Source organism: Neoarius graeffei, chromosome 13 (genome assembly GCF_027579695.1).
Source record: "Neoarius graeffei isolate fNeoGra1 chromosome 13, fNeoGra1.pri, whole genome shotgun sequence".
NCBI lineage: Eukaryota > Metazoa > Chordata > Actinopteri > Siluriformes > Ariidae > Neoarius > Neoarius graeffei.
Genome location: NC_083581.1, coordinates 27,443,379 through 27,456,083, shown reverse-complemented (window position 1 = coordinate 27,456,083; position 12,705 = coordinate 27,443,379). Strand labels below are relative to the sequence as shown.

The 12,705-nt window shown below is 44.5% G+C and overlaps 1 protein-coding gene across 2 annotated transcripts in view; it reads left to right on the top strand.

Annotated features, from left to right (window-relative positions):
• The window catches only part of lrp1ab (low density lipoprotein receptor-related protein 1Ab), a 348,035-nt gene that overhangs the window by 129,565 nt on the left and 205,765 nt on the right, over positions 1 to 12,705 (top strand). For both annotated transcript variants that reach the window (XM_060937437.1, XM_060937436.1), the window contains exon 3: positions 1,107 to 1,244. In XM_060937437.1, the coding sequence (XP_060793420.1) occupies positions 1,107 to 1,244 (138 nt within the window). The remainder of the gene's footprint in view (positions 1 to 1,106; positions 1,245 to 12,705) is intronic.

Sequence of the window (12,705 nt, the reverse complement as noted above, 5' to 3'; positions counted from 1 at the left end):
TCTGCCCCCTTGTCGTCTCCTCTTCTCTGTCGTCTGCCCCCTTGTCGTCTTTTCTTCTTTCTGTCGTCTGCCCCCTTGTCGTCTCCTCTTCTTTGTCGTCTGCCCCCTTGTCGTCTCCTCTTCTTTGTCGTCTGCCCCCTTGTCGTCTCCTCTTCTCTGTCGTCTGCCCCCTTGTCGTCTCCTCTTCTCTGTCGTCTGCCCCCTTGTCGTCTCCTCTTCTCTGTCGTCTGCCCCCTTGTCGTCTCCTCTTCTCTGTCGTCTGCCCCCTTGTCGTCTCCTCTTCTCTGTCGTCTGCCCCCTTGTCGTCTCCTCTTCTCTGTCGTCTGCCCCCTTGTCGTCTCCTCTTCTTTCTGTCGCCTGCCCGCTTGATAGAGTAATTGCTTTGTCCCCACTGGTGCAGCTTATTGATTGATGCTTTTCATTGACTCACTGATTTTGAATTTGTATTGTTGTTTGTGATCGAGCTGCTTCAGGACCGAAGACATCAAAAACTAAACTTTATTGATTTTAAGAACACCGGTTTTGCTGTGTGTGATTTGCACGTCTTATTTGATTCCATCGTGTCAGTGTTCATGTTGCAGATGTTGGGATCTGGGACTCGGTTTCTGTTGTGCGGATGAGGAAGTTAAACTGCAGGCGGATGTCCGGCGGGTGTCGGGGTCAGATCCCGACTCTCCACCGGTTCTCAGTCCGTTATTTCAAACTGTACGTCTCATACACATGATGATAAACACATCTTTTCGCCATTTTACCCCCCCCTTACGTTCATGCAAAGCGCTCGCACCTTCGCCCTTTTCCCTCACACACTGTGAAGTATTGACTGCGAGTGTGTGTTTTATGAGGAAAGTGTGACTCACGACACCGGCCAGTCACGAAAACAGCTCTCCGCCAAGTGAGTGAGTGCTGACCCCCCCTCCTCCTCTTGGTCTGAAAAGCGCAAGGTCCTGAAGGCGTACCGTTACAAAGCCCACCGACACTGGAGACTCCTTCCAGGAACGTTAGTTAAATGTTAATGTTTGTGAAACCGATCAGTGTTTTGATTCCTATAGAAACGAGGATTAAAACTAGCGCATGGACGTAAAACTGTGCGTGTGTTTGTTTTGCAGGTCACCAAAGCCACGTGTCTCAGTGCCCACCCAACAAGTTTGAATGTCGGGGCACAGACGTGTGTATCCACCTGAGCAGGGTGTGTAACGGCATCTCGGACTGCGTGGACGGACAGGACGAAGGCCAGCATTGTCGGGGTAACTCCTCTCTCTCTCTCCTTCTCCTCCACCTTTCTCTCTCTCTCTCTCTCTCTCTCTCTCTCTCTCCCACACACACTCGTCACTTCTGCTCATTTTCTTTCACACTGACCCTGAGATTTGGCCGTTGCCTCTTCCCATCTGTCTCACCCTCATAAAATAACTCCAAACCCCTCGGCAGCTCCATCAGCGCTCCTAACAAGCTGCCTGCGTTATCTCAGACCGGGCCTGGAGACCGAGCCGAGTCCGATCCAATCCCCTCTGCTAATAAGACTCGGGGGTGGTACACAGTTACACCAAGTTCCCCAGAGTTTTATTACCCTGCTCTGCTGCTGGGGTAGAGAGAAGGCTGCCGAGTAGCCAGTGTCCAGTCCCGGACTACGTTCTGGGCTTGATGGAGTCTGGAGCGATGGAACACCATTTCTTCCTTTACAACTGCATGTAAATGAAGAAAAATCCACCCAGAACGACTCCATGTTTATCGTCATAATTAAACCCGAGATCTTCCCCTACGTCCAGGGTTAAATTACTGATCAAATTCTGACTCGATGCCCTTTTTACGTGCCGCAGCTTGTTCTTTTTATTGAGTACTTTTTTTTTGGTTGCGCTGATGTGAAGTGTAACCATAGCAACGCTCTTCCTGTTCCTACTTAGTATCGACTAATTAACTAACTAATGACCCTAGCTTATATCAGAGCTGGGAGATATGACAGTATAATACTGCTATGATAAATGATGTTCCATATTTCCTTCCATATCACGGCTCTACTGACGTCATCTTAAAGTGCATATCACGGGTAAACTCAGGAGCAAGAGCAGTGTAATTCTCCTATTTTAGATTAAACTTTGGTCAAATATCTGTCACATTTTGCACAATTTTTTTTACCTTGCGCAATACCAGAAAAATTCAGCTGAAATCAAGCCATTTGAGGCGAATTGGTCCGCCTCTGAAAAAACTTGGCATTTGGATTTCCGGGCAAACGTTGATTTTCGTGACGTCGCGTGCGGGACGCCTCCCTCTGAATCCTACGTCAGCGCTGGTCTGTTTATGAGAAAACGACCTGGTGGTTTTCTGCAAATTTCTTCAACGTTATCACGTAATTATTAAAATGGTTAACAGATGTATCGTAGGAGGGTGTAGCAACACCAATCATGATGGGATTAGTACTCATCGTTTCTCAAAAGACCGGACAATGAGAGAGAAATGGGAGCGCTTGGTGTACACAGGCTGTGCACTGAAACCGTGTAAGCTCGCGCAGCCTGCTGGCGCTTCCGCAGGTGACGTCACGAATCTGGCTCCAGACTCCGTTTGGATTTTTCCAGACGCGTTTTATTTTATTTTTTTCTGCTGTAGACAGACGGCCTTGTGCAAAATTACCCTTGTGGATGAGTGTGTAAAGGGACATTCATATTAAAAAAAAAGAATCTGGTCCAGGATATGCACTTTAAGTTTTGAAATCGGAGTCGATACAGACCGATTCGAAGCAGCTGATTTTGATGTTCAGGTTTGTCAAGTTTATTTCTATATCGCTTTTAACAATAGACGTTGTCGCCAAGCAGCTTTACAGAATTTGAATGAATTTAAGCATGAGCTAATTTTATCCCTAATCTATCCCCAACGAGCGCGACGGCGGCAAGGAAAAACTCCCTCAGACGACATGAGGAAGAAACCTCGAGAGGAACCAGACTCAAAAGGGAACCCATCCTCATTTGGGCGATAACAGATTGCGTGATTATAATATTTTTAAGAGTTTTAACATGAAGTCTGTTTCATTGATGTTATAAACTCTTCGTTGATGGAAACTTGAGTACAAAACAACTGCAGTCCAAAAGTTAGCAAGTCAGCTGTAGTCCTCAGCCATAAAAGCGTTACTGTAAGAGTCCAGAGCGTTAGTTTGCACTTTAATTTTAAAAATAAAATGTAAAAATTGCCAAAGTAAAGCATTTTGGTTTGGTTTGGACCATTTCTGTGTCTTTTTTTTTTTTTAATCAATAGTTTTTCAGTAATAACTTAATATTTAACGTATCACTCAATTTTAATCACAAAAAGAGAAAATCGCAACAATTTCTCGCAACTTTCACTTCCTCCCGCAATGTAATCGCAACAAAAACCTAAAAAAACACCGCAACTTTCATCGCAACCATTAAATACCATACAGGAGCCACACTGAATAATTAGAGTGTATTCAGACCAGGATAGTTCGATAGTTCACTTGCTCTGGTCCGAACCAAATGTTTTTTTCTTTCATTTTGGTGCGGTTCGCTTTCACACTGTACATTTTAGTAAGCGGACCAAAATCTGTCAACAAAGCCATGCGCCCTGAGGTCGTTCAGCTATTGGTCAGAGACGACACGCGCACAAAGCGTTAAGTTCAAAAGTAGTCATGGAGGCTTTCCGTGCTGTTATTCTTTTTAATGTCATCAAAGCTATATGTTTTTTCCAGTTTTTACTGTTTTCACAATTGTGCGATTACTATGCTGTTGTACAAGTAATTTATCAACGACGACGACAAAGGGCAAGGCGGCTACGGAGGATAGCGCTGATGAGCGCACATCATGTTGTGACAGTTCTGGCTCTTCACGTAATAGATGAATTTCTTTTTTGCGTCGCTAGTACCGCCACTTTTTGAAAGAACGTCCCTGATTTTAATGTAGGTCTGACGGAGTTTCTTCACTTTTAGCCGACATTGTTCTGGGGAGCGCGTGAACCCCTTCTCCTTCATTTTCTCACTGAATACAGCAAACACGTCGGCATTTTTGTGTGTTCTCTCCAAAAGCTCAGATATGTGGACATCTGCCCATATATCCACAAGGGTACGCGTTTCTTCCTCGGCCCACGTTTGCCCCCTACTCATTTTTTGTACTCGCCTACCACTGGTGACTGAACGACCCTTGACAACCGAAACTTTGCGGTGGAGTGTCAAGACTCCGTTTCCCATAATGCTCGACAAACGACGGAAGCTCCCGAGGTACAAAAAAGCAAAACTGTCGGATTAGGTCCGGTCTGCTTTCACACCTCCAAAAGGTCCGCACCAGGGTTCCTTTGGTCCGGACCGAGTCCGACCTTGCAGCTCGGTCTCGGTCCGCTTGTTTGGTCCGGACCAGAGTTCGGTGGTTTGTATTCAGACCAACCCACAAGGTCCGGACCAAGGGAAATTTGGTTCGTTTGGTCCGGACCAAACAACGTAGGTGTGAATACGCCCTTAGACAACAACAATTAATCAGTGGAGGATATATATTCAAAGTTAATAATTTAAAAAAGAAAAAATATACTGTATAATTTTAATTTTCTGGTTTTCAATTTCTCATAAATAAATGAATGATTGATGGAGTACAATTTTTTTTTCTGCAGTGAATAGATTTTTGTGTTAAAGTAATTCTGGTGAAATTAGTTTATTACAAATAGTTTGCGTTTTTTTTTTTTTCCCCTCAAATTTTTCTTCGGACAAGTCAACTTCACATTCGGACAAGTAAATTTCCTTTCAACTTGCCCGACAGGACAAGTGGTTTCAAAAGTTAATGTAGAGCCCTGCCTTCAGTACCACTTTTTATTATTATTCATAGCCCCGCTCCGGGGGGGGGGGGGGGGGGGGGGGGGGATACTGGTTTTCCACTGTCAGTCTGCATCTCCATCCGTCCGAAACACCCCTTTTCTAAGCAACCTCAAATTGCTACCAAACTTCAGCTTGGGGTTCTATATCGTGTGTACCATTTTCAGGTCTGTCGCACATCAACTTCCTGTTTACCGACTGAATGTATTTACGAAACGAACCACATAGCGTGGATTTACAAAATTTTCATAACTTTTTATTTTTTTTTTTTCTCAGCATCTACAAATCAGAACTGCTTGATATTTGGTACCGAGCTTCAGCTTGGGGTTCTATACGGTGTGTACCGTTTTCAGGTCTGTCGTACATCGACTTCCTGTTTACCGACTGAACGTATTTACGAAACGAATCACATAGCGTGGGTTTGCAAAATTTTCATAACTTTTTTTTTTTCTCAGCATCTACAAATCAGAACTGCTTGATATTTTGTACCGAGCTTCAGCTTGGGGTTCTATACCGTGTGTACCGTTTTCAGCTCTGTCGCACATCGACTTCCTGTTTACCAGCTGAACGTATTTACGAAACGAACCACATAGCGTGGATTTACAAAATTTTCATAACTTTTTTTTTTTTTTTTTTCCCCAGCATCTACAAATCACAGCTGCTTGATATTTGGTACCGAGCTTCAGCTTGGGGTTCTATACCATGTGTACTGTTTTCAGGTCTGTCGCACATCGACTTCCTGTTTACCGACCAAATGCATTTACGAAACATATAGCATGGATTTTGACGCCATTTCAAAATGAGTTTCCCAGGATGCTGTGTGAAATCCCTGAGGAGAGACACTGCTCTTTACTTACTTGTTTCAGGGTTCATTATTTGTTGAAGTCAACATTCATAATAAGCGTCCTGTTCCTTCGATCGCTTGCATTCTGATATAAGCGAGAGTGGGGGGGGATACGGAAGTGAGCAGTAGCTCCCAGTCGATCTTGTTTAATGAGTTAATAATAATATTTGCCTCTTCTTTAGTGACATGCATGTTAAAGCGGTGGAAGATTACGAGCATTAATTTGTATCGGTGGTGTAGGCCTTTTAAAAAGCACCATGCCTCGTTCTGTTCGAAGTTTGCACCCACGCCGTGTGTATGTGTGTGCGCGTGCGTGCGTGTGTTCTTTCCTGCTCGAAGCTCATATTTGCGTCCAAAGTCCTGCTCTATTCTGGTTGAGCCACCCACCTCCTGGATGACTGTCCTCTGCCAAGTTAGCAAAGCAATACGCAGAAATGCAAAGCAAGTGTCCAAAGAAAGTGCAGGCCGACTCATGGACTTTTACTCCGAGTACTGATTTGCAGCATAACAGCTGGTTCTGTTGTCCGATTTGTTCCAGCTTGATGATTTATGGATGTTTCTCTTGCCGCAGAGTTACACTGCGTTCCTGTGACCCGAATGCTTTCCGGAGGATTCCATTACGGATGTGTTTGTATGAGGGATTCTACTTTGTATCTTTTAATGCCATTAAAGGCCAGTAGACAGACGCAGCCAGTGCGCGTCTCTCTCTCTCTCTCTCTCTCACACACACTGTTCAGCCTGTGGCTTGTAGACCTTTTGACCTTTTGCGGTAAACGCATCCAGTCTCACCATTAAGACATTTCTCCGAAACGCGTGTTTCGCCCGCCCATGCATGTTTGAAAGACCTTTCTCCTCTCGGCCCATTCTGCGCATCTGGATTTACAGGAAAGCCAGCTGTTTCGCAATTGCAGCTTGGGTTATAGAGTGTGCTTCTTCTCAGTTCTCGCGCCGTCATGTCCCAGGTGCGAGTAATCACAGGCCACTTGCTGACAGTAGGAGCGAGAGCGGAGAGCAAGGAGAATACCATCACTGACTGATAAATCTTGCAGGGGGGGACGATATTGTTTGCAAAAAGCTGTTAAGGCTGCATCAGTCTTATCTCATCTCATCTGCCTTATTATTTCTGGTGCATCCAGTTGTGTAATTTAAGTGTCATGCGATCTCGGTATAACTAGCCGGGAGGCCAGAGTGTTTGTTTGAGAACATATCTAATCAATCAGCATCACAAAAACCAGAGGGACATCAAAACAAGTTCTGGTCAAAGGTCTGGAGAGGTATCAGTCAGGGTTTGTTTATGAAAAAAAAAAAAATCCCGGACTTTGCGAACATCAAACATGTCGAACAAATAGTCCCCGGACTAAAGAGACCAAAAAATGAACTTTGGAACTTTGAAACCCAACACTGCTCATCACCCTGAGGACAACATCCCCACTGTGAAGCATGGTGCTGGTAGTATCGTGTCGGTGTCTTGGTTGCTTCTCTGTAGAACGTCTCTTCTTACCCGGTCATTGGCGTTTTGTGGACGGTTCATGGGTGTCCTATTCTTTACTTATTTAATAATGGATACAACACTGCTCCGTGGGATGTTTTCGAACGAACCAAACCCTTCCCAGGACTTTGCCCCCAACATGTTTTGATAACTCTTAGGACTTGACGAACCTGTTTAGTTGAAGTATGGTTTCTAAAAGGCCTTCCAGGAACACGTGCATTTCTCTCAAGATCATGTGACTCTTTAATTACACCCAAGTAAACGCCAGTCAACTAATTATGTGGCTTCTGAAGGGTTTCGCAGCAATAGGAACGGCGAATAGCTGTGCATGTCGTCTTTGTTTGTGAATAACTTTTTTAAACCGATTTTGATTTGTATTTTGTTTTGTCCCACTTTCATATTCTGGACTATTTTGTGTATACGCTGTGTGTGTATTTAAGTTATTCCGTGAAATCGAGTCGTACATGAGCGGATAGCCGACGAGGCGCGTAGCACCATGTCGGCTATAAGCCATGTACGACGAGATTGAGTGGAATAACTGTTTTATTCTATCCACATTCACCGGATTTTAAGAAATGGAGCGTTTTTATTTTATTTTTTGCAAATTCGATAAATAACTTTTTTTTTTTTTTTTTTAATACAAAACGTCCGACACAATCATTTCCGCTTAGAATGTAAACAAACTGGTGAAATGACAGTAGCAATTTGTGGAAAATGCTATAATAATGATTCTTGAAAAATAAAAGATATGGTCTTACTTTCATTCCATATTTTGTTGCGGTTTTGTATTTTTTTGGGGGGGGGGGTTCTTTTCAAGTAGAGTGTTTTTATTTCGTCCTCGGTTGGTTCAGTAACACGCTCCGCCATTTTGTTTTTCTCTACTCACTAGGGCTGGGTATCACAGTCAGTTTCCTAGATCGATTCGATTTCGATTCGTAGGGTTTTAAATTGATTAATCACGATTCGATTCGATTCAATCTGAATCAATTCAATCTGCTCTTAAATAAAGAAAATATCTCCATACAATACGTTGCCAAATACACGTCTTTTATTTTGTAAATTTGACAGTTCACACGTAACTGTAAACAAAACTGTCTTATCTTCCTGTAATTAAAAAAGTGCAAATAAAAGTGCAAATGTAAAAAGTGCAAATGAACGTTGCAGCAAATTGTATTGTTTTAAGTGAAAAAATATTAACAAAAATATTAATATTTAGCCTGGCTAACGCGACTTCAAAGCTCTCCGAGCTATTGGTCTGGCCAAGATATTAAGCCCAACCGTTTCCCAGAGCCCGTGGTTGACCCGCCTCCCTGAAATGCCTCAGTTTGCTACTGGTCGAAGCCAGAAAAGGCTGTGACGAAGCTTAAACCAATCACATCGCTCTTTCCTCTGACGTATGCGACGCGACGGGGCTAACTGGTAGATTAAACTCTTACCGAAGCCGGTCGGGAGCAAGGCGAAAACGTCCTTCCTTTCAATAAATACCTCCAGGGCTGCTCTTTGCTCCGTTTTCAATGAGAACTTCCCGTTGAATGCTTTCAATACAGCATCTATGCGTAATAGATGCGGAAGCGTGAATGAAGCGCTTCCGGCATAGAGTCTGTAAACAATCTATGGCTTCCGGTCGCAGTTCTACTACGTCAGTGCCTTGAACACGCCTCTACCCAGGGCCGTTGGAGATGCTCAAAGTTGATTGGTTCCCGATTTTTCGGGAGCTTGGAAGAGCTGTAGATAGCTTGCCTGGCCAGACTAAGCTCGCAACAGGCCCTCGTGTTGCGTCACGCTTAGGATGGGCGGGCCCAGGCTAATTAATATTAACAGGTCCAATATTAGCAGGTCCTTCAGTTTCTTTTGTTTTGCTCCGGGCGGCTTGTTGTCGGAAGCTCAGGTTAGCGTAGTGCGGTACCTTGTCAGGTGGTTTCTGAGGTTTGTAGCATTCCTACAGTAACTGAGCTCTGCTTGGCATATCTTGCAAACTACCTTGGTTTTATCAAGCTCTTCATCCTTTGTCGTTTTAAATTTGAAATGATTCCACACGTCAGATTTCATTTGAGACGGCTTGCCGAGCGGTGTTTTCCCTGCCTCAGCCATGGCTCTGGCCTCGGCCATTTTGTGTGCTTTCTTGAACGTCACGACGTACGACTGCGCAGCTGCGTCATCACGCACGAGACGGCTGAGGGAGGAAAATCACACAACACACGAGATTGTGTTGTGGGGGGGGAAAAAAAAACTCGATCTCAGAGTCCCCAGTGTTCAAGTCGGAGTCTCATCTCTCATCTCATTATCTCTAGCCGCTTTATCCTGTTCTACAGGGTCACAGGCAAGCTGGAGCCTATCCCAGCTGACTACGGGCGAAAGGCGGGGTACACCCTGGACAAGTCGCCAGGTCATCACAGGGCTGACACATAGACACAGACAACCATTCACACTCACATTCACACCTACGGTCAATTTAGAGTCACCAGTTAACCTAACCTGCATGTCTTTGGACTGTGGGGGAAACCGGAGCACCCGGAGGAAACCCACGCGGACACGGGGAGAACATGCAAACTCCGCACAGAAAGGCCCTCGCCGGCCCCGGGGCTCGAACCCAGGACCTTCTTGCTGTGAGGCGACAGCGCTAACCACTACACCACCGTGCCGCCCAAGTCGGAGTCATTAAACAAAATTTCGAGTCTGAGAACAAGACGCCACCCGCACCATGTAACGGTGGCTGTCGCTGCCTCTTATGTGAAAGCGTCTCTGCTACTGTGTCGGACTAACGTTCCTGCTTGACTGCCCCGTTTTAGTTAATAGGGGACAGATAAAAACTTGTTCATCGCTCAGCAAGCCCCGCCCACTATCAACAGGGCAAATAACATAAGAGAGGGTTAACACGAGCTAGTTCATCACTCAGCAAGCCCCGCTATCAACAGAGCAATGAACATAGCGCGTCACTTCCTTCTCTGGGTGGAGTCTTGCCAAATGACGATTGAAGTTCAAGTTTGTCCCCGTCGTCTCCTCGATAGTTCTTCTACATATGACACCGCACGAGAAGTCTGTATAAGCAAAGCGGACAATTCTAGGCGCATTCTCTCCAGGCATTTTAGCGCCATTAACGTTAGTTTGTTCCTGAACATGACGTGCGTTCTCTTGTACGAAATTGGTATCAAAATGTAATGTAGATATAAATATCATATGGCATGTTACAAAAGCTAAAGAAAAAAATCCGAATCCTCGTCTCCAATTTGCGAGTCCGAATGCAGTTAACGCACAAGTCTCATACCCCTTTTCCACCAAATCAGTTCCAGGGCTGGTTCGGGGCCAGTGCTGGTTCACAACTCGTTCAACTTGCGAGCCAGCTGAGAACCAGTTTGCTTTTCCATAGCTCACGGTGCTAAGGGAAGCCACGTCATTACGTCACTGTATACGTCAGTTACGTCGCTACGTTTGCATAAACCTTGGCGCGAATATCGAAGCAAAACCAACACGGAAGAAGCAGCAGCAACAATAATAATAATAATAATAATAATAATAATAATGGATGACTTCGCGTTTGTACAGCTGCTGCTTCTCGTCGCTTAAAAATGGCGATCTTTCGTGGTCTTGTTGTTGGTCTTAACAACTCCGCCCCCCCGCTGACGTAAGTGGTTCTTTCCTCTGGCCCAGCAGAGAGTTGGTGCTAGCCTGGAACCGGTTTTTCTGGCCCCAGAGCCAGTTCTTTGTCAGTGGAAACAGAAAACCCGGTTCCAAACTAAGCACTGGCCCCGAACCAGCCCTGGAACTGATTTGGTGGAAAAGTGGCATGAGTCAAGTCACGAGCCCTTAAAATTAGGACACGAGTCGGACTCTCGTACTGCACGCCTGCCTCGTAGTAGACTAGCCAATCGGAGCGCACAATTGCTCACATCCAGTGAATGTGGACAGAATAACATGATGGATATCTACCTCCGTTACATCCATTTCAGTTCCAGGTAGGCATGTAACGATATATTGTGTGACGATAAAGCGCGATACAAATTTGACTATCTGAATTGATGAAATTAAAAAAAAAAGCACTGTGACTATTCCTAGTTTTTCCCTCGCTGTAATTGCAGATGTTTAGACAGCAACTTAAAATAGTGGGAATGCGCATGACTTCCGTGGAGGCGGAAGTAGCACAGTTCTAATGCTGTGAAAACACACAAACGGATCTAAAATGGGAAAGAGCTGTTGTGTGATTTTGTAGAAACAGATGTAATAGCGCTCCTTTTACAGACTGCTGAAAGATAAAGAAAAGAGAAGGACCTGGAGGGGGTACAAATGTATTAACTTTTAGGAAAAGGCCTATTTTGTTAACTTATTTTTAATAAAAGGAATATTTAGTTAAGCCGTTTTATTTTACTCCAACCTTTACAAATGTCGCTTGCGGGTCACACTAGATATGGATTTAAAAGCTGTACAGTTTATTATAGTTCTTTTCTTGGGCAGGAAAAAAAAAAAAACGGTTAGCAAGTGGCTACATGTTAGGACGTGCTACACGATGTGGCTAAATATAACCGTGAGAACTAACCAAGTAGGAGTGTTTCGAACAAAACAGACTTTTGTCGATCAGTATATCTAAAGGCTTTGTACTGACATTTATAGCGCCGCTCTAACGCTGTCAACGGTCCAAGATGCCGAACATTTACGCTAGGTTTTATAGCTGTGTTTATACCGTAAGCTAACGTTTTGTTTATAAGAGACGCACTCCTCAAGGCTATAGGATTTTGGTTCGAGTGGCTCTTTCTGATGTCGAGTCGATCAAAGCGTGCGTGTACGTACACGCAGGCAGTTGTTTTCGATGTGGAGCATAGCTGCTAGCGCCATTTGTTTGCTCACGCTTTGCATGCCTTCCCTCAGCCGAAGCGGCACACAAACAGCAAATACGTGGCGCTCCAGTACACTCCAGCAGAGTGATTAGCGCTCTAAAACGGAGCTCAATAGCAATATGGAGTTCTCCTAATTTATCTGAGAACAGCTCACAGCTCTGGCAACAGGATATCAATCTGGGCAACGGCTTGTGCAATCTGTACGATTGTAAAACCCAATATTTGTACAGCAGTGATTGATGAGCCTGTTTATGCTTAGTGTGTTTTTGTTTTTGTTTTTCCCTCCCTGAGAGCAGGAATAACGGCACTTTTATTGATTTGGCAGCAGCCTCTGGAACAGGCTCGGGACTTGTTAGATTGTTGTCGTACTTATGTGTTTTCACGTTTCTGCTGTCTGAAGTATTCAGGCCCTGTTGACGGTTTGTGCATTTTTGTACCGTTATGAGCTGAAATGGATTTCTTCGGGATTAGGCTGTACACGCATACATCATGAATCGAGACAAGAACCTGTAATGTTGAAATGAAATTTAAAAAAAATGAAAATCTGTATAGTTTACAAAATTGGGTAAGTGTTCATTTCCGTCATTTCGGGGGCAAAAAGAACCGCTGAAGTTATTTGCCATCAGAAGCGCCATAATTAGTTGAAAGGCGCCGAGCTGTGTGTACTTGGCGTCATGCGATCTGCTCCTGGAAAACCCAAGACACGGTCGAGCTCCGTTGACGAGGTTCCCGGGACAATTCCTTTTTA